Raw genomic sequence first — 22,145 nt, forward strand, 5'->3', positions numbered from 1 at the left:
AGAGCACCGTTTATCCCCCCACCCTGCCCCCACCCCACAACCTGCTGCTTGCCTCCCCGTCCCCACAGATAGATCTCTCCTCTGCCATTATCGTCGGCTCTCTTTCATCTTCTGTGTCTTTCCTCTTTTTTCTGCACTCTGTGATGAATGAAACACACCGATGTCACTCCAGTTGCACCGCCCCAGGAAAATTTGGCAGCAAAAAGCAAATTAAACGATTTTTGTGTTTCATCTCTCCCCCCACCCAGCCCCTCCTATTTCCTCACTAATCTGGACCCCCCAGTCAGGAAGGAGATGTGTGTTGCATGTGAATGGAATGTTGCTGGGATTCCTTCTGGGATTGTTCCCCTAGCCTATAGCTGACTACTGGGGAAGCGTACCACACCATGCTCCCCTCGCACACGTCTTGTTTAGCTCTTAAATCTGCCTCCTGTGAGCAGCTGGTGGTGTTTCTGTTCCTTGGAAGCTGTCTGATAGTACAGCCCAGTGCTGAGATCCTCTTTCCTCCTTGATCTGTGTGACCAGTGGCGTCGGCTCACTGAGCCCCTGCAGCACCGAAAGTATTGGGTTAACCTGGTGTGGCTGAGAGGCCATTGAACAGGCAGGTGGCGTGGTGTTGAAGATGTCCCTGTAGCTTCCTGTCCCCTACTCCCACTGAGACAGACAGTGTGCTGCAGGGCTCTGGGCTCTGGGCTCTGGGCTCTGGGCTGTCTCTACAGCCTCAGCCTGCCTGATAACCAGGCCTCGCCAGGCCCGTAATTACATCTGGGGAATAAAGGCACAGAGGGAGAGGGGATTTAAACGGCTCGTCTGTCTGTCTGTCTGTCTGTCTGTCTGTCTGTCTGTCTGTCTGTCTGTCTGTCTGTCTGTCTGTCTGTCTGTCTGTCTGTTTGTTTGTTTGTCTGTCTGCTGAGCCCAGCCACAGCCATGTCTCTCTCTCTCTCTCTCTCCACTGCATGTCATTGGGGATTTATTTACCCAACGCTTCAGAGAGAGCACGGCCAGAGTCAGTGTTAGACATGTTGGAGTTTGGCTTTTGACTTGTAGCTGAGGTTTATCAGAGGGGGTTCTGACTGAGGCTGCTGTGTGATGGGTGCTGTGCTCTGAGGCTGGATGTGAGGTGCTAAGGATAATAGAGAAGGACTGGTAAGCAGAAGTGCCATGTTAACTCTGAGACGGACACATCTGGATATGAAAAATAGGCGTTTTTACAAGGGCCTTGTATCTTAGAGGTAGAAAGGGAATTTGCAGCTTGTACCCTTACCTGTCACCAATCTATTTCCTTAACCATCAGAGACCTCAGCCCCCCTCCACGCCCAGCTCTCTGCGGCTGATTGAGCTGGGACCAAGTGAGTCCGAGGAGGAAAGAGGCCCCAGCGCATTTAAACCTCCCTTCAGCCACGCACACACTCTGTTTCCTTAGGCCTAGATAAAGTGCTTTTTTAGATATCACAGAGGAGAGAAAGAAGAAGACAGGACAGGAGAAGACGAGAGATGGATTTGGTTGCGTTTACTGTAAACAACCTTTCCTTCTCTCCTCATCATTTATCCAGAGCTGCACCATCTCTCATGTCCCTCCACTCTCTCTCGCTCTCTCCCTCCTCTTGCTCTCTCCCCCCTCTCTCTCAATTCAATTCAAAGGGCTTTATTGGCATGGGAAACATATGATTACATTGCCAAAGCAAATGAAATAGATAATAAACAAAAGTGAAATAAACAATAAAAAATGAACAGTGAACATTGCACTTCTAGCTGACTCACAAAGTTCCAAAGGAATAGAGGCATTTAAAATGTCATATTATGGCTATATACAGTGTTGTAACTATGTGCAAATAGTTAAAGTACAAAAGGGAAAATAAATTAACATAAATATGGGTTCTATTTACAATGGTGTTTGTTCTTCACTGGTTGCCCTCTCTCTCTCTCTCTCTCTCTCTCTCTCTCTGTCTCACTTTCAATTTCAGGGGCTTTATTGACATGGGAAGCATATGTTTACATTGCTAAAGCAAGTGAAATAGATAATAAACAAATGTGAAATAAACAATACAAAAATGAACAGTAAACATTACACACACAACATTTCCAAAAGAATAAAGACATTTCAAATGTCATATTATGTCTGTATACAGTGTTGTAACAATGTGCAAATAGTCTCCCCCCCTTTCCCTCACTCTTGCCCCCCTCTCTCCACCCCCCACCCCCCCCCCATTCTCTTTCTCTCTCCCCCCTCCCTCTCTCTCGCCCGTCTACCTGGCTCCAGACACACTCTAGCTCTCCCTCGACCTCACCCCTCAAGTCACCATGGAAAAACTAAGTTAAAACAAATGAATCTTAAGGAGTGGTGCCTCTCACAATTTCACTGAGATCTGATTGGGTCTGAGTGTCTGTCTGAACATATTAAACTTGAGGAGTTTGTTATTGTGGATGGATTTCAGAGAGCTGCATTAAAGCTCTCACTCATGTATCTCAGAGACTGGGGCAGAATAAGAGCCGGTGTATGAATGTACCTGTGGGCCCGTCAATCTTCATTCCTCTGTCTGTCTGTCTGTCTGTCTGTCTGTCTGTCTGTCTGTCTGTCTGTCTGTCTGTCTGTCTGTCTGTCTGTCTGTCTGTCTGTCTGTCTGTCTGTCTGTCTGTCTGTCTGTCTGTCTGTCTGTCTGTCTGTCTGTCTGTCTGTCTGTCTGTCTGTCTGTCTGTCTGTCTGTCTCTCTCTCAGCAGTGGGCACTAGGCAGCACTAGGCTACAGGACATATTGATCAGTGCCTTCACATCTGACTTACATCTATGCCTCTCTCATCTCCCCCTTTGTCTCTATTTCTCTCCTCTCTATCTTGTTCTCCGTTTCTTTCAAACTCTCTAATTGTCATTCTCTCTGTAGTCTGTACCCTTTTTTGTAATGGAGGTCTATTCTGTAGTTGTGTATGTTAGTCTTGCTTTGTCCTACCGTATTGGGTGACAGGTAATACTTTCCAGACCTAGTATGATCACCATGGTTTCTGTAATGCCCTTGAGAAACCCGGTAGTGTGACGTCCTTGGACTGGTTTCCTGGATGCTTTTAGATGCAGGCTGAGGCCCTGGATGCTAAATATAATTCCTTGTTCTGTCTTCAGACCCGGCACGCAGCCATAGCAACTGCTAATTAGCTTTTAATGGATGGATGTGGTAAATTCTGTTTTATATCAACTGTTTCAGCCCCCTTACCTACCCTTATAGCTGCCGTTATGTGTTGTATAGTCCTCCTCTTTCCACTACTCACCGGGAATCCTGAGTGAACTGAACTTCTCTCTCTCTCGCTTTTGCATGAGGGCTGGTAGGAGGGTTTGGATAAGCGTAGCCTTTGCTGACCACATTTATCCATGTCACCCCTGCCGTTCAAGTTAAACCCCATCAGTGTTAAAGCAAGGATTCAGCTAATGTACACATCACAGCACAATATCGTATCTGTCCAAGCTACATTTGGTAGATAGATGCTTAGTTAAAAGGCCTTAAATGTTTACCGCAAAAACGATGTTACTGAATAAAAAAGCAGTGTAATTTACCAAGTATGACCCCTGTTCACCAGAAATGATTGTATTGACTTTGCTTTGTGCAGTCAGAGATTGGTTATCCTTCCTTGTGTGCTGGATTTCAAATAGAATTCTAAGTGCCCAGCCATGTCCCCTTCCCCCTCCATGACAACGTCAGCTCTCTTCACCGATCTGCAGACATTACCCAGCTATCCCATTACACCATGGACATTATCATTCACCAAAAGAACAAACAGCAGGGCAGCAGATGAGCTTTTCTCTGCGAGCTAGCTAGGAGGTATCTAGCATGAGTGGGAGAGCTAGCTAGGAGGTATCTAGCATGGGTGGGAGAGCTAGCTAGGAGGTATCTATCATGGGTGGGAGAGCTAGCTAGGAGGTATCTATCATGGGTGGGAGAGCTAGCTAGGAGGTATCTAGCATGAGTGGGAGAGCTAGCTAGGAGGTATCTAGCATGGGTGGGAGAGCTAGCTAGGAGATATCTAGCATGGGTGGGAGAGCTAGCTAGGATGTATCTAGCATGGGCGGGAGAGCTAGCTAGGAGGTATCTAGCATGAGTGGGAGAGCTAGCTAGGAGGTATCTAGCATGGGTGGGAGAGCTAGCTAGGAGGTATCTAGCATGAGTGGGAGAGCTAGCTAGGAGGTATCTAGCATGAGTGGGAGAGCTAGCTAGGAGGTATCTAGCATGGGTGGGAGAGCTAGCTAGGAGATATCTAGCATGGGTGGGAGAGCTAGCTAGGATGTATCTAGCATGGGTGGGAGAGCTAGCTAGGATGTATCTATCATGGGTGGGAGAACTAGCTAGGAGGTATCTAGCATGGGTGGGAGAACTAGCTAGGAGGTATCTAGCATGGGTGGGAGAGCTAGCTAGGAGGTATCTAGCATGGGTGGGAGAGCTAGCTAGGAGATATCTAGCATGGGTGGGAGAGCTAGCTAGGAGGTATCTAGCATGGGTGGGAGAGCTAGCTAGGAGGTATCTAGCATGGGTGGGAGAGCTAGCTAGGAGGTATCTATCATGGGTGGGAGAGCTAGCTAGGAGGTATCTAGCATGGGTGGGAGAGCTAGCTAGGAGGTATCTAGCATGGGTGGAGAACTAGCTAGTAGGTATCTAGCATGCTCTCAATTCGGGCCACTTAGCTTCCCCGATGTGCCCACCGTATCGTTCCTGTTCAACCAGAGGTTACAGTCACACAGGGCTTCCGCTTGCAGTTGAACAATGTTGCCATCCTGCCCTGAGAGGACTGAGATAAAGGAGGGGAGGTAGGGGGAATATGGAGGTGCTTCTCTTCTACCCTCTCCCACCCTCTCTCACTTCCTCACCCAGCACTCTGCAATTTCCAACAACCCCTTCCTCTTGTTTTGTCTAGCGAATTATCAGAGGATTAGCTTGAAATATCAACCCTACACTACTCGAGGGGCACAGTCAGATTTTCCAGCAACACCAGTAGAGACTGTCAAGGACAATTGTACTCTTCACCTCTCACATTTCTTCCTCTCCAGTGCCTGTTGGCCACCCTGGACTTTCTGCCACAGACACTCATCACACACACACACTCACACAGACACACTCACACAGACAGACACACAGCTATGAAGCGGCCTACTAAGGGCCTGTAGTCGGCTGGGACACGTATGTTTGTGTGTTACTATGTGTGTACAGTATGTGTCTGTATGTGAATGTGTGTTGTGTGAGTGAATACAGTATATTCTGGGACTGACTCTTGTGTGACCACAAATGATCCCCCATTTGCTTGGCACAATTGCACAAGGCTACCCACATTTCAGGAAAATAAATGGGCATTCCAGCTCGCCAGGGCAGAGCATGTAGGAAACTATTGAAAGAGTGTGTGTGTACACAGCAGGCTTGTGAGTCCCTGTGTTTGTGTGAATGTTACTGCCTGTGTGTGTGTGTGTGTGTGTGTGTGTGTGTGTGTGTGTGTGTGTGTGTGTGTGTGTGTGTGTGTGTGTGTGTGTGTGTGTGTGTGTGTTTGTGTGTGTGTGTGTGTGTGTGTGTGTGTGTGTGTGTGTGTGTGTGAATGTTACTGCCTGTATGTGTGTGTGAGTGTTTGTGTGTGTGCATGCATGCACGCGTCTCTATGTCTCGCCAGTGTGAAAGTGGAGATGCTGTCACGAGTGTCCTTACCCATGCACTGACCTTTGTGATTAATCAATCCTTTCTGTGTGTGTCCTGGGGAGGCTCCCAGCCCACTGGCTTCATGTATCTGATGCCTGGAGGTCACACAGGTAATGCTGCTGGAACAAGTGGGATTTTTATTTTGATTCACTTCCTGAATTAAAATGGGATCGACCCCAGCCCTGAAGATGACCATGATGATGATAATAATAGTGAGATAATAGTATGTGAAAAAAAATCGAAACTGGTTTTTGTTATGAGGGTGGTAGCAAACGTGGACAAATGTATATTTATTTTGTCTAGCAAATGCCATAATGAGGGTAACTTACATGGACCGTGCTTGGTTTATTGCCCACTGTGAGAATTGCCCCCCACAGAGAGCTGCACACTGCTGTGTGTGGTGAGAGAGAGGGTGCAGTCAGTCACAGCTGTATGTGCCCCCGCTTGGCAGAGCACAGCTTACTGCCTGCTTAAAAAGCAGAAGGTTTTGATATGGCAGAGAGGCAGTCATTTGGCTGATATAATGGTGGCACCCAGAGGATCCATACCAGTGTGCAAACACACAGAGAGATGTAGATAGAGAGAGATGTAGAGAGAGATGGAGAGAGAGAGATGTAGAGAGAGAGGGCGAGAGAGAGAGATGTGTAGAGAGAGAGAGAGATGTGTAGAGAGAGAGAGAGATGTAGAGAGAGATAGAGAGATGTAGAGAGGGAGAAAGAGAGAGAGCGAAAGAGAGAGAGATTTAGAGAGAAAGAGATGTAGAGAGAGAGAGCTGTAGAGAGAAAGATGTAGAGAGAGAGAGATGTAGAGAGAGAGAGATGTAGAGAGAGAGAGAGAGAGATGTAGAGAGAGAGAGAGAGAGCGAGGCGGGGATTGGAGTTGATACTCATAAAGCCTTCTGAATATTTTACCATTACATGGGTATCATCAGCCTCTCTTTCTCTCTCCCTCCCTCTCTCTCCCCTCTCTCTCCTTCTCTCTCTCTCCTTCTTCTCCTCACCCTCTATCAGCCTTGCGGCTCCCTCTCCTTGTTTATTCCAGTTGAGATGTTTCCTTTGTTGTCAGAATGCATCACTGCAGGTGAATTCAGATCTGGAGACATCCTCACCCCTGGGATGTCTCCAGCGTTCTCTTCTCTCATCCTTCAAACACAAACCCCTCTAGCCTTTTATCTACCCCCGTTTTCTAGTCTCTCCTCTCCTCTCCTCTCCTCTCCTCTCCTCTCCTCTCCTCTCCTCTCCTCTCCTCTCCTCTCCTCTCCTCTCCTCTCCTCTCCTCTCCTCTATGTAGCAGGCTCCTGGCGCTGCCTGCCTGGATACTGTTCTGTTCTCAGCCTGTTTCTTCTGACTGGTTCCCATCTCATTAAGAGAAACACTTGAGCATACTCCTTTTCACCTTCCTTCTACACAGCCACTTAATTAGCTGCATAGGTGTGTGTGTGTGTGTGTGTGTGTGTGTGTGTGTGTGTGTGTGTGTGTGTGTGTGTGTGTGTGTGTGTGTGTGTGTGTGTGTGTGTGTGTGTGTGTGTGTGTGTGTGTGTGTGTGTGTGTGTGTGTGTGTGTGTGTGTGTGTGTGTGTGTGTGTGTGTGTGTGTGTGTGTGTGCAGAGCCTTCAGAAAGTGTCCACACCCCATGACTTTTTCCACATTTTGTTGTGTAGCCTGAATTTCATTCTGCTTTCCAGCAGACACTGGGAGACAAATTCACCTTTCAGCAGGACAATAACCTAAAACACAAGGCCAAATATACACTGGAGTTGCTTACCAAGACGACATTGAATGTTCCTGAGTGGCCCAGTTACATTTTTGATTTAAATCTACTTGAAAATCTATGGCAAGACCTGAAGATGGTTGTCTAGCAATGATCAACAACTTGACAGAGCTTGAAGAATTTTTAAAAGAATAATGTGAAAATATTGTACTATATAGGTGTGAAAAGCTATTACAGACTCACAGCTGTATTTACTCAGGGGTGTGAATACTTATATACATTTGATATTTCTGTATTTCATTTTCAATACATTTGCAAAAATGATTTAAAACATGTTTTTACTTTGGCGTTATGAGGTATTATGGGCAGATAGGTGATATTATTATTATATATTTTTTTAATCTATTTTGAATTCAGACTGTAACACAACAAAATGTGGAATAAGTCAAGGGGTATGAATACTTTCTGAAGGCACTGTATGTGTGTATGTTGACAGTGTGACAGAGATGTTGTTCCCACCTCCTCTGTAATGGAATCAGCGGTGGTTACCATCTCCTCTGGATCTCACACGTAATCCCATTAACAGCACTCTGCTGGAGTAGAGTCTTCCTCCGACCAGCCCAGGCCACCCTCAGTCCACGCTATCTGGGACCAACGCCTCTAACACCTCCTACCTCCCTCCATCCCTCCCCTAGTCCCCCTCTCTGCTTTGCTATCTCTGAAACACAGGCGATTCACTGTCCTCATCATCCCATATGGCACCCTATTCCCTAGTTAGTAAACCATTTTTTACCACGGCTACTCATAACTGATGGAGCCATTGTCCAGGGCATAACCATGGGCACCAACCTGTCGGCCGGCAGTATGGTGTGATGGGTATTGCAAAAATACCAGTGACCAGTTTGTTTTGGCTGTGCTTTCACATGTTTACTGACTGTTGCTGGGTGTGTTTTACAGGAAGAGCTGTAGAATGGACCCGGTTGTGTCAGTAAAATATGTTGTTATTATTGTTGTTGTTGGCCGTCATCAGGGATGTACTACTGTTGGTATGAATGAGACCGTGTCAGTGAAGATGGCTGTCAGTAAACACAGACAGCTTAGCAGTCTAATCATCACAGCAACAGGCAGCCAGGAGGCTTCCAGAGGTAGAGCTCTGTGGAAACAGTTTAGTCTGAGCAGCGGGTGGCAGGTTGTGCAGTGGGCCATGCCTTAGTTTGCCTATTTGTGTGTGCTCAGGAGGAGGTAGCATGAATGGCAGACTCTCCCCTACTGCCTCGTGGGCTGTAATCAAACCACTCAGGTTCCCATGGAAACCCCCTCCATCCTATCAGCACTGCTGCTAGGCGATGGTGAAGATGATTATGGTGGTTGTTGCAGTTGGGGTTGTAGTTAGCAGTGTCCTGGGGTCCTGAGAGGTTGGCGTATACTCCCTGTCACAGCTGAAAAGCAACGTTTAACCATTCATTAAACACAGCAGAGCAGCGTGGTTTTTTGTTGTTTTCTTTTCACCTTTATTTAACCAGGTAGGCTAGTTGAGAACAAGTTCTCATTTGAAACTGCGACCTGGCCAAGATAAAGCATAGCAGTTCAACACATACAACAACACAGAGTTACACATAGAATAAACAAACATACAGTCAATAATACAGTAGAACAAAAGAAAACAAAAAGTCTATATACAGTGAGTGCAAATGAGGTGAGTTAAGGCAATAAATAGGCCATGGTGGCGAAGTAATTACAATATAGCAATTAAACACTGGAATGGTAGATGTGCAGAAGATGAATGTGCAAGTAGAGATACTGGGGTGCAAAGGAGCAAGATAAATAAATAAATACAGTATGGGGATGAGGTAGGTAGATAGATGGGCTGTTTACAGATGGGCTATGTACAGGTGCAGTGATCTGTGAGCTGCTCTGACAGCTGGTGCTTAAAGCTAGTGAGGGAGATATGAGTCTCCAGCTTCAGAGATTTTTGCAATTCGTTCCAGTCATTGGCAGCAGAGAACTGGAAGGAAAGACGACCAAAGGAGGAATTGGCTTTGGGGGTGACCAGTGAGATATTCCTGCTGGAGCGCATGCTACGAGTGGGTGCTGCTATGGTGACCAGTGAGCTGAGATAAGGCGGGGCTTTACCTAGCAGAGACTTGTAGATAACCTGTAGCCAGTGGGTTTGGCGACGAGTATGAAGCGAGGGCCAACCAACAAGAGCGTACAGGTCGCAATGGTGGGTAGTGTATGGGGCTTTGGTGACAAAACGGATGGCACTGTGATAGACTGCATCCAGTTTGTTGAGTAGAGTGTTGGAGGCTATTTTATAGATGACATCACCGAAGTCGAGGATCGGTAGGATGGTCAGTTTTACGAGGGTATGTTTGGCAGCATGAGTAAAGGATGCTTTGTTGCGATATAGGAAGCCGATTCTAGATTTAATTTTGGATTGGAGATGCTTAATGTGAGTCTGGAAGGAGAGTTTACAGTCTAACCAGACACCCAGGTATTTGTAGTTGTCCACATATTCTAAGTCATAGCCGTCCATAGTAGTGATGCTAGACGGGCGAGCAGGTGCGGGCAGTGATTGATTGAATAGCATGCATTTAGTTTTACTGGCGTTTAAGAGCAGTTGGAGGCCACGGAAGGAGAGTTGTATGGCATTGAAGCTCGTCTGGAGGTTAGTTAACACAGTGTCCAAAGAGGGCCCAGAAGTATACAGAATGGTGTTGTCTGCGTAGAGGTGGATCAGAGAATCACCAGCAGCAAGAGCAACATCATTGATGTATACAGAGAAGAGAGTCGGCCCGAGAATTGAACCCTGTGGCACACACATAGAGACTGCCACAGGCCCTCCGATTTGACACACTGAACTCTATCAGATAAGTAGTTGTTAAACCAGGCGAGGCAATCATTTGAGAAACCAAGGCTGTCGAGTCTGCCAATAAGAATGTGGTGATTGACAGAGTCGAAAGCCTTGGCCAGGTCGATGAATACGGCTGCACAGTAATGTCTCTTATCGATGGCGGTTATGATGTCATTTAGGACCTTGAGCGTGGCTGAGGTGCACCCATGACCAGCTCTGAAACCAGATTGCATAGCGGAGAAGGTACGGTGGGATTCGAAAGGTCGGTAATCTGTTTGTTAACTTGGCTTTCGAAGACCTTAGAAAGACAGGGTAGGATAGATATAGGTCTGTAGCAGTTTGGGTCTAGAGTGTCACCCCCTTTGAAGAGGGGGATGACCTCGGCAGCTTTCCAATCTTTGGGAATCTCAGACGATACGAAAGAGAGGTTGAACAGGCTAGTAATAGGGGTTGCAACAATTTCGGCAGATCATTTTAGAAAGAGAGGGTCCAGATTGTCTAGCCTGGCTGATTTGTATGGGTCCAGATTTTGCAGCTCTTTCAGAACATCAGCTATCTGGATTTGGGTGAAGGAGAAATGGTGGGGGCTTTGGCGGGTTGCTGTGGAGGGTGCCGGGCAGTTGACCGGGGTAGGGATAGCCAGGTGGAAAGCATGGCCAGCCGTAGAGAAATGCTTATTGAAATTCTCAATTATAGTGGATTTATCAGTGGTAACAGTGTTTCCTAGCCTCAGAGCAGTGGGCAGCTGGGAGGAGGTGCTCTTACTCTCCATGGACTTTACAGTGTCCCAGAACTTTTTTTAACTGCCTGTGTATATTTGTTCCTAACTTCCCTGAAAAGTTGCCTATCACGGGGGCTATTCGATGCTAATGCAGAACGCCACAGGATGTTTTTGTGCTGGTCAAGGGCAGTCAGGTCTGGAGTGAACCAAGGACTATATCTATTCCTAGTTCTACATTTTTTGAGTGGGGCATGCTTATTTAAGATGGTGAGGAAGGCACTTTTAAAGAATAGCCAGGCATCATCTACTGACGGGATGAGGTCAATGTCATTCCAGGATACCCCGGCCATGTCGATTAGAAAGGCCTGCTCGCAGAAGTGTTTTAGGGAGCGTTTGACAGTGATGAGGGGTGGTCGTTTGGTCGCAGACCCATTACGGATGCAGGCAATGAGGCAGTGATCGCTGAGATCCTGGTTGAAGACAGCAGAGGTGTATTTTGAGGGAAGGTTGGTTAGGATGATATCTAGGAGGGTGCCCGTGTTTACGGATTTGGGGTTGTACCTGGTAGGTTCATTGATAATTTGTGTGAGATTGTTTAGGTCACCTAGTAGCACGAGCTCTGAAGATAGATGGGGGGCAATCAATTCACATATGGTATCGAGGGCACAGCTGGGGGCAGAGGGAGGTTGTTACTGGCAATGAAATAAAACACACACACACTAGGGGCCCAGTGTCACAGAATTCACACAGACCAGGAGCAGAAGTGTTACTGCAGCATGACATTAAAGGGTCATTAAAGACTATGGATGACCTCTATCATGTGCTATAAAAAAAAAACAATTTCTCTAATGTGTACAATATTAACATCCACCTCTCACTGGATACATCTGACACTGGAGTAGCAGCCAGCCAGGCATTTTGAAACCCCGTACTTGTCTGAGTTCTAAAAATGGAATAGTGTTGTTTAGCCAAGCCGTTCTGATTAAGATGTCATCTCAGCCCTCTTGAGCTCCCACACACCCCGCCCCTCCCTCAGGGGGCTGCAGCAGTTTACCTTTCATTAGGGGACCCTCTGTGCAAAACGTGTTTGCTGATAAGAGCCAGCAGTTTATCAACAGTTTATAAAGGCTGACGTTTGGATTAATCAAATCAGCACACATCCGGAGAAGGGCCGGACTCTGTAAACACAATCAGATCTGACTCCACAGATGGAATGAGAGAGGTGGGGGGAAGAGAGGGAGGGAGGAAAGATAAGTGAAGAAAAGAAATGGAATGGAATTAGTGAAGTCACCTTTGCAGAAATCAAATGTTTCGAGAAGATGTTTGCTTCCAGGACTGCTGGGGGATTTCAGTCAGTCTACATGAGCAGTGTTGAGGGAGGGCTGTAGTCACAACTGGCTGTAGAATGGGTCCCAGCATCTGTCTATCTGTCCGTCCGTCCCCAAGCCTAGCAGAGCACCTCTACAGTGACAGGCAAGACTGGCTCCTCCCTATCTCACATCAACTCTCTATCTGGGGAGAAAATGCGGCATTGCAGTCTCTCTTTAGAGGGACACTGATCACAAGCACAACTCATCTCAACTGTGAAGAGAGGTTGCACTCTCTCTCTTTCTCTCTCTTTCTCTCCCCCTCCGTCCTCGCCTCACTCATTTTCCAAGACACATAGAGAGCAGAGGATTCCGCTCGGTTTCTCTGCTCACAGAGTGGAAGTTGGAGTTGAAGAGATTGAGCTAAGCGGAGCTTCAAACAGCACATGTAATTGAGCAGCCCCTAGATAGGCTATCCGGGAACATGAAACAGCAACAGTTGTGACGGGAGGTAATTGCCTCCTTGGGCCCGTATAATATCTTGTCGAGGCTTTAAACTCCAGCAAACTGCTGGAAGTCCTTATGTCGGCAGGTAATAGGTTCCAGGCATCAGCAGTCATGTGAAATGCAAGAAAGATAGCACTGCTGTGTGCGTGTGTTCGGGAAAGAGAAAATATGTATGTGTGTTCCAACGTCTGTGTGCTAGTGGGAGTGGGAGAAAGTCTTTTACGGTATAGATTTTTTTCTTAGGTTCTGCATTATTTTTTATTCATTCATGCAATATTTTCATTAGATGTTCTTGGAGCAAAGGTGCAGTGAAACTCTCTCTTTCTCTCTGTGGGAGCAGGAATTACCCCCACATTTCTTCTGTAAATTACTTCTTGTAGTGTTTATGGAATTCTGTATCTTGATTTAAAAGCGCAGTGTTTTTCTGTAATACACTAAAGTGGATTAACTTGTGCCCTGGCATTTATACATGAGTAATTACTTTTTCAGATGTGTTGACATAAACATACAATAGTAACCTGGGCACTGTTGAGTCACATGCCTTTTCATGATAAACAACACAGAATGAAGGCTCAGAAAACAGCACAGAATGAAGGCTCAGAGAACAGCACAGAATGAAGGCTCAGAAAACAGCACAGAATGAAGGATCAGAAAACAGCACAGAATGAAGGCTCAGAAATCAACACAGAATGAAGGCTCAGAAAACAGCACAGAATGAAGGCTTAGAGAACAGCACAGAATGAAGGCTCAGAAAACAGCACAGAATGAAGGATCAGAAAACAGCACAGAATGAAGGCTCAGAAAACAGCACAGAATGAAGGCTCAGAAATCAACACAGAATGAAGGCTCAGAAAACAGCACAGAATGAAGGCTCAGAGAACAGCACAGAATGAAGGCTCAGAAAACAGCACAGAATGAAGGCTCAGAAAACAGCACAGAATGAAGGCTCAGAAAACAGCACAGAATGAAGGATCAGAAAACAGCACAGAATGAAGGCTCAGAAAACAACACAGAATGAAGGCTCAGAAATCAACACAGAATGAAGGCTCAGAAAACAACACAGAATGAAGGCTCAGAAAACAACACAGAATGAAGGCTCAGAAAACAACACAGAATGAAGGCTCAGAAATCAACACAGAATGAAGGCTCAGAAAACAACACAGAAAGTGTTTCATAATAATCCATTACTGGAGTTGTGTTCATCCTTTCCTTTGTTACCTCTAAATGCACTCAGTGTAACTCTCAGCATCCCTGTCAGTGTAACTCCCAGCATCCCTGTCAGTGTAACTCCCAGCATCCCTGTCAGTGTAACTCCCAGCATCCCTGTCAGTGTAACTCCCAGCATCCCTGTCAGTGTAACTCCCAGCATCCCTGTCAGTGCAACCCCAAGCATCCCTGTCAGTGTAACTCCCAGCATCCCTGTCAGTGTAACTCCCAGCATCCCTGTCAGTGTAACTCCCAGCATCCCTGTCAGTGTAACCCCAAGCATCTGTGTCACAGAGGCTCCTACGCAGGCAGAAAAGTCAAGCAGAGTTGTGGCTTTAATTGTCAGGGTTTTTGTCCTCTTCCCTGACCCCCGTCCAACCCGCTCCAGTCCCCTCCCGTTCTGTAAGACACATAGACACAGAGACACAAAGAGAGAGCAAGAGAGAGAGAGAGAGAGAGAGAGAGAGAGAGAGGGAGACCTCAGGAAGGAGATGTGTTATTAGCTGGCCCTCTCCTCTGCAATTAATGGAACATCTGTCCACACAAAAACAGCCTTCCCCAATTCCCAGCAGTTTACCCTCTATATAAACAGCTAATAAGCCTACAGTGAGTGCGTCACTTAGGGGGTCAGGCCTGCAGACCACTCCACTTTACTGCACACCCTACACTTTATATTACACCTCATATTTATGCAGGTGGATGGGGGTGAGAGGAGAAATATCCCGTTGAGGCGATAGATAAGAATATGCTACAATATATTCCCAGCATCAGCCCTCCTGATAGAGAAGTGTTGCCAGTGGTGAATAGAGGAGGAGAATCAGTCAGTCAGTCAGTGGGTATGTTTCCCTCCCACAGCTGAAGAGTGAAGCTAAGCCCCTCTCCTCTTCCCCTGATTAACTGGCTCTTTGTTCCATTGGTGGTGGCGCGCTCCGTGAAGCAGATTGCAGTGGGCAAACTGTCAGCTTTAAAACAAGCCTACCGCTGTGCTAATCTGCATCAGGGTTTACCCCCCCCCAGATCACAAGAAAGGAAGAAAAGCATTTTTGTTTGTTGTTTGGTCCCTAAAGCAATATTGCTTCAAATATATATTTTTTTATATACTTTGGGGAATGGGATGTTGAGGGGTATTGAGGGATGGAGAGGGGTGTTGAGGGATGAAGAGGGATGTTGAGGGACAGAGAGGGGTGTTGAGGGACAGAGATGGGTGTTGAGGGACAGAGATGGGTGTTGAGGGATGAAGAGGGGTGGAGAGGGTTGGAGAGGGGTGGAGAGGGGTGTTGAGGGACAAAGAGGGGTGTTGAGGGATGAAGAGGGGTGTTGAGGGATGGAGAGGGGTGTTGAGGGGAGTGTAGGGGTGGAGAGGGGTGTTGAGGGGAGTTTAGGGACGAAGAGGGTTGTTGAGGGGTGTTGAGGGATGAAGAGGGGTGTTGAGGGGTGTTGAGGGATGAAGAGGGGAGTGTAGGGGTGGAGAGGGGTGCTGAGGGGAGTTGAGGGGAGTTTAGGGGTAGAAAGGGGTGGAGAGGGGTGTTGCCAAATGAAGATAGGTGTGTTGAGGGGTATTGTCAAATGAAGATAGGTGTGTTGAGGGATGGAGAACGATGTTTAGGGATGGAGAGGGGTGTTGAGGGGTGTTGAGAGATGGAGAAGGGTGTTTAGGGATGGAGAGGGGTGTTGAGGGGTGTTGAGAGATGGAGAACGATGTTTAGGGATGGAGAGGGGTGTTGAGGGGTGTTGAGAGATGGAGAACGATGTTTAGGGATGGAGAGGGGTGTTGAGGGGTGTTGAGAGATGGAGAAGGGTGTTTAGGGATGGAGAGGGGTGTTGAGGGGTGTTGAGAGATGGAGAACGATGTTTAGGGATGGAGAGGGGTGTTGAGGGGTGTTGAGAGATGGAGAAGGGTGTTTAGGGATGGAGAGGGGTGTTGAGGGGTGTTGAGAGATGGAGAAGGGTGTTTAGGGATGGAGAGGGGTGTTGAGGGGTGTTGAGAGATGGAGAACGATGTTTAGGGATGGAGAGGGGTGTTGAGGGGTGTTGAGAGATGGAGAAGGGTGTTTAGGGATGGAGAGGGGTGTTGAGGGGTGTTGAGAGATGGAGAACGATGTTTAGGGATGGAGAGGGGTGTTGAGGGGTGTTGAGAGATGGAGAACGATGTTTAGGGATGGAGAGGGGTGTTGAGGGGTGTTGAGAGATGGAGAACGATGTTTAGGGATGGAGAGGGGTGTTGAGGGGTGTTGAGAGATGGAGAAGGGTGTTTGAGATGCAAAAGCAACCAACTCAGTTAAATGTGGGTCAATTTCACGAAGCTTTAGTGTTTTTACTATGTGACCTTAATTACTTGCCTGATGTTTGTGTGCCTGTGTTCTCTCTGTGCCTCCAGGCAGCCTCTATGGCCCTGAGCAGCCTGGGTCATGTGTACACAGCCATCGGGGACTACCCTAATGCCCTGGCCAGCCACAAGCAGTGTGTCCTACTGGCCAAGCAGTCCAAGGACCAGCTGTCGGAGGCACGAGAGCTGGGCAACATGGGCGCTGTCTACATTGCCATGGGCGACTTTGAAAACGCTGTCCAATGTCACGAGCAGCACCTGGGCATCGCCAAGGCCCTGACCAGCAAGAGGGAGGAGGCCCGTGCCTACAGCAACCTGGGCAGTGCCTATCACTACCACCGTAACTTTGACAAGGCCATGTCCTACCACACCCATGTGCTGGAGCTGGCCCAGGAGCTGGAGGAGCAGCCTATAGAGATGAGGGCGTACGCTGGACTGGGGCACGCTGCACGCTGCATGCAGGACCTGGAGAGAGCCAAGCAGTACCACCAACAGCAGCTGGCCATCGCTGAGGGCCTGAAGGACAGGGCTGCAGAGGGAAGAGCCTCCTCCAACCTGGGTACGTAACAACACAGAGGGGTAGTCTGTGGTGGGTGGGTTGGGAGACTCGACTGGGGATAGCATCATATCTATCTATAACAACTTAATTTTTGGGTTTATTTTCAAACATGGCTAACAAAGAATATTTCTAGTTTAGTACAGTGTTATTATGCTTCCCCTTAGATTGGCCTCTAGGCCTGTCCCTGGCATTTGAGGTCAATGTACAGCGCAGTCCCTCATGTTGTGGGCTTCCCTTTTCTGATGAGCATGTGAGTTCCTCCTTTTGGCCCCGTCCATCCTACAGGATGAGGAACCACCTTGTTTTTAGAAAGTTAGTCTGGTAGATGGTAGAAGGAAGGCGGTCCCAGGCATGTTGAGGGAGGTTGGCTGTGTGTTTGCTCCAGCCTGGCAGTGTGGGGTTTTACCCAGGTCACTGACCTGCAGAAGAGCCGGGATGCTTCCTCACAAGGAGCTTGGCAGGATGTGATGGGAACAGGCCAGAATAGCAGTGTAGAGGTCATGGTTTGCCAGTGAGAGACAGAATGCGTGGAGGTGGAGGCAGCATCAGTATTCTCTCTGTATTTTAGCACCGACTGTGCCAAATAGCAGACTTTGATGGTGGGGTGATATCCGCATTCCACTCATGTTGTTATTCTCTGCTCCTTCTTTTTCCTCTGCTTGTTGTGGGTTCCAGGTACTACTATATCACTAGTAAGTCTGTTTACCTGTCTCTGCTTGTTGTGGGTTCCAGGTACTACTATATCACTAGTACGTCTGTTTACCTGTCTCTGCTTGTTGTGGGTTCCAGGTACTACTATATCACTAGTAAGTCTGTTTACCTGTCTCTGCTTGTTGTGGGTTCCAGGTACTACTATATCACTAGTACGTCTGTTTACCTGTCTCTGCTTGTTGTGGGTTCCAGGTACTACTATATCACTAGTACGTCTGTTTACCTGTCTCTGCTTGTTGTGGGTTCCAGGTACTACTATATCACTAGTACCTGTTTACCTGTCTCTGCTTGTTGTGGGTTCCAGGTACTACTATATCACTAGTACCTGTTTACCTGTCTCTGCTTGTTGTGGGTTCCAGGTACTACTATATCACTAGTAAGTCTGTTTACCTGTCTCTGCTTGTTGTGGGTTCCAGGTACTACTATATCACTAGTAAGTCTGTTTACCTGTCTCTGCTTGTTGTGGGTTCCAGGTACTACTACCGTTATCACTAGTAAGTCTGTTTACCTGTCTCTGCTTGTTGTGGGTTCCATGTACTACTACAGTATATCACTAGTAAGTCTGTTTTCCTGTCTATGCTTGTTGTGGGTTCCAGGTACTACTATATCACTAGTACCTGTTTACCTGTCTCTGCTTGTTGTGGGTTCCAGGTACTACTATATCACTAGTACCTGTTTACCTGTCTCTGCTTGTTGTGGGTTCCAGGTACTACTATATCACTAGTACCGGTTTACCTGTCTCTGCTTGTTGTGGGTTCCAGGTACTACTATATCACTAGTACCTGTTTACCTGTCTCTGTTTGTTGTGGGTTCCAGGTACTACTATATCACTAGTACCTGTTTACCTGTCTCTGCTTGTTGTGGGTTCCAGGTACTACTATATCACTAGTACCTGTTTACCTGTCTCTGCTTGTTGTGGGTTCCAGGTACTACTATATCACTAGTACCTGTTTACCTGTCTCTGCTTGTTGTGGGTTCCAGGTACTACTATATCACTAGTACCTGTTTACCTGTCTCTGCTTGTTGTGGGTTCCAGGTACTACTATATCACTAGTACCTGTTTACCTGTCTCTGCTTGTTGTGGGTTCCAGGTACTACTATACCTCTAGTACCTGTTTACCTGTCTCTGCTTGTTGTGGGTTCCAGGTACTACTATATCACTAGTACCTGTTTACCTGTCTCTGCTTGTTGTGGGTTCCAGGTACTACTATATCACTAGTACCTGTTTACCTGTCTCTGCTTGTTGTGGGTTCCAGGTACTACTATATCACTAGTAAGTCTGTTTACCTGTCTCTGCTTGTTGTGGGTTCCAGGTACTACTATATCACTAGTAAGTCTGTTTACCTGTCTCTGCTTGTTGTGGGTTCCAGGTACTACTATATCACTAGTAAGTCTGTTTACCTGTCTCTGCTTGTTGTGGGTTCCAGGTACTACTACATATCACTAGTACCTGTTTACCTGTCTCTGCTTGTTGTGGGTTCCAGGTACTACTATATCACTAGTACCTGTTTACCTGTCTCTGCTTGTTGTGGGTTCCAGGTACTACTATATCACTAGTACCTGTTTACCTGTCTCTGCTTGTTGTGGGTTCCAGGTACTACTATATCACTAGTACCTGTTTACCTGTCTCTGCTTGTTGTGGGTTCCAGGTACTACTATATCACTAGTACCTGTTTACCTGTCTCTGCTTGTTGTGGGTTCCAGGTACTACTATATCACTAGTAAGTCTGTTTACCTGTCTCTGCTTGTTGTGGGTTCCAGGTACTACTATATCACTAGTACCTGTTTACCTGTCTCTGCTTGTTGTGGGTTCCAGGTACTACTATATCACTAGTACCTGTTTACCTGTCTCTGCTTGTTGTGGGTTCCAGGTACTACTATATCACTAGTACCTGTTTACCTGTCTCTGCTTGTTGTGGGTTCCAGGTACTACTATATCACTAGTAAGTCTGTTTACCTGTCTCTGCTTGTTGTGGGTTCCAGGTACTACTATATCACTAGTAAGTCTGTTTACCTGTCTCTGCTTGTTGTGGGTTCCAGGTACTACTATATCACTAGTAAGTCTGTTTACCTGTCTCTGCTTGTTGTGGGTTCCAGGTACTACTACCGTATATCACTAGTAAGTCTGTTTACCTGTCTCTGCTTGTTGTGGGTTCCATGTACTACTACAGTATATCACTAGTAAGTCTGTTTTCCTGTCTATGCTTGTTGTGGGTTCCAGGTACTACTATATCACTAGTACCTGTTTACCTGTCTCTGCTTGTTGTGGGTTCCAGGTACTACTATATCACTAGTACCTGTTTACCTGTCTCTGCTTGTTGTGGGTTCCAGGTACTACTATATCACTAGTACCTGTTTACCTGTCTCTGCTTGTTGTGGGTTCCAGGTACTACTATATCACTAGTACCTGTTTACCTGTCTCTGCTTGTTGTGGGTTCCAGGTACTACTATATCACTAGTACCTGTTTACCTGTCTCTGCTTGTTGTGGGTTCCAGGTACTACTATATCACTAGTACCTGTTTACCTGTCTCTGCTTGTTGTGGGTTCCAGGTACTACTATATCACTAGTACCTGTTTACCTGTCTCTGCTTGTTGTGGGTTCCAGGTACTACTATATCACTAGTACCTGTTTACCTGTCTCTGCTTGTTGTGGGTTCCAGGTACTACTATATCACTAGTACCTGTTTACCTGTCTCTGCTTGTTGTGGGTTCCAGGTACTACTATATCACTAGTACCTGTTTACCTGTCTCTGCTTGTTGTGGGTTCCAGGTACTACTATATCACTAGTACCTGTTTACCTGTCTCTGCTTGTTGTGGGTTCCAGGTACTACTATATCACTAGTACCTGTTTACCTGTCTCTGCTTGTTGTGGGTTCCAGGTACTACTATATCACTAGTACTCTGTTTACCTGTCTCTGCTTGTTGTGGGTTCCAGGTACTACTATATCACTAGTACTCTGTTTACCTGTCTCTGCTTGTTGTGGGTTCCAGGTACTACTATATCACTAGTACGTCTGTTTACCTGTCTCTGCTTGTTGTGGGTTCCAGGTACTACTATATCACTAGTAAGTCTGTTTACCTGTCTCTGCTTGTTGTGGGTTCCAGGTACTACTATATCACTAGTAAGTCTGTTTACCTGTCTCTGCTTGTTGTGGGTTCCAGGTACTACTATATCACTAGTAAGTCTGTTTACCTGTCTCTGCTTGTTGTGGGTTCCAGGTACTACTATATCACTAGTAAGTCTGTTTACCTGTCTCTGCTTGTTGTGGGTTCCAGGTACTACTATATCACTAGTACTCTGTTTACCTGTCTCTGCTTGTTGTGGGTTCCAGGTACTACTACTATCACTAGTAAGTCTGTTTACCTGTCTCTGCTTGTTGTGGGTTCCAGGTACTACTATATCACTAGTACCTGTTTACCTGTCTCTGCTTGTTGTGGGTTCCAGGTACTACTATATCACTAGTACCTGTTTACCTGTCTCTGCTTGTTGTGGATTCCAGGTACTACTATATCACTAGTACCTGTTTACCTGTCTCTGCTTGTTGTGGGTTCCAGGTACTACTATATCACTAGTACGTCTGTTTACCTGTCTCTGCTTGTTGTGGGTTCCAGGTACTACTATATCACTAGTAAGTCTGTTTACCTGTCTCTGCTTGTTGTGGGTTCCAGGTACTACTATATCACTAGTAAGTCTGTTTACCTGTCTCTGCTTGTTGTGGGTTCCAGGTACTACTATATCACTAGTAAGTCTGTTTACCTGTCTCTGCTTGTTGTGGGTTCCAGGTACTACTACATATATCACTAGTACGTCTGTTTACCTGTCTCTGCTTGTTGTGGGTTCCAGGTACTACTATATCACTAGTACCTGTTTACCTGTCTCTGCTTGTTGTGGGTTCCAGGTACTACTATATCACTAGTACCTGTTTACCTGTCTCTGCTTGTTGTGGGTTCCAGGTACTACTATATCACTAGTACCTGTTTACCTGTCTCTGCTTGTTGTGGGTTCCAGGTACTACTATATCACTAGTACCTGTTTACCTGTCTCTGCTTGTTGTGGGTTCCAGGTACTACTATATCACTAGTACCTGTTTACCTGTCTCTGCTTGTTGTGGGTTCCAGGTACTACTATATCACTAGTACCTGTTTACCTGTCTCTGCTTGTTGTGGGTTCCAGGTACTACTATATCACTAGTACCTGTTTACCTGTCTCTGCTTGTTGTGGGTTCCAGGTACTACTATATCACTAGTACCTGTTTACCTGTCTCTGCTTGTTGTGGGTTCCAGGTACTACTATATCACTAGTACCTGTTTACCTGTCTCTGCTTGTTGTGGGTTCCAGGTACTACTATATCACTAGTACCTGTTTACCTGTCTCTGCTTGTTGTGGGTTCCAGGTACTACTATATCACTAGTACCTGTTTACCTGTCTCTGCTTGTTGTGGGTTCCAGGTACTACTATATCACTAGTACCTGTTTACCTGTCTCTGCTTGTTGTGGGTTCCAGGTACTACTATATCACTAGTACCTGTTTACCTGTCTCTGCTTGTTGTGGGTTCCAGGTACTACTATATCACTAGTACCTGT

The 22,145-nt window shown here is 46.6% G+C and overlaps 1 protein-coding gene across 3 annotated transcripts in view; it reads left to right on the forward strand.

The window, feature by feature from the left end:
• The window catches only part of LOC106585320 (tetratricopeptide repeat protein 28), a 442,041-nt gene that overhangs the window by 267,041 nt on the left and 152,855 nt on the right, over positions 1-22,145 (forward strand). For all 3 annotated transcript variants that reach the window (XM_045706963.1, XM_045706964.1, XM_045706965.1), the window contains one exon: positions 16,341-16,848. In XM_045706963.1, coding sequence (XP_045562919.1) covers positions 16,341-16,848 — 508 coding nt within the window. The remainder of the gene's footprint in view (positions 1-16,340; positions 16,849-22,145) is intronic.

The sequence above is a fragment of the Salmo salar genome, chromosome ssa24 (assembly GCF_905237065.1).
Source record: "Salmo salar chromosome ssa24, Ssal_v3.1, whole genome shotgun sequence".
NCBI classification, from domain to species: Eukaryota; Metazoa; Chordata; class Actinopteri; order Salmoniformes; family Salmonidae; genus Salmo; species Salmo salar.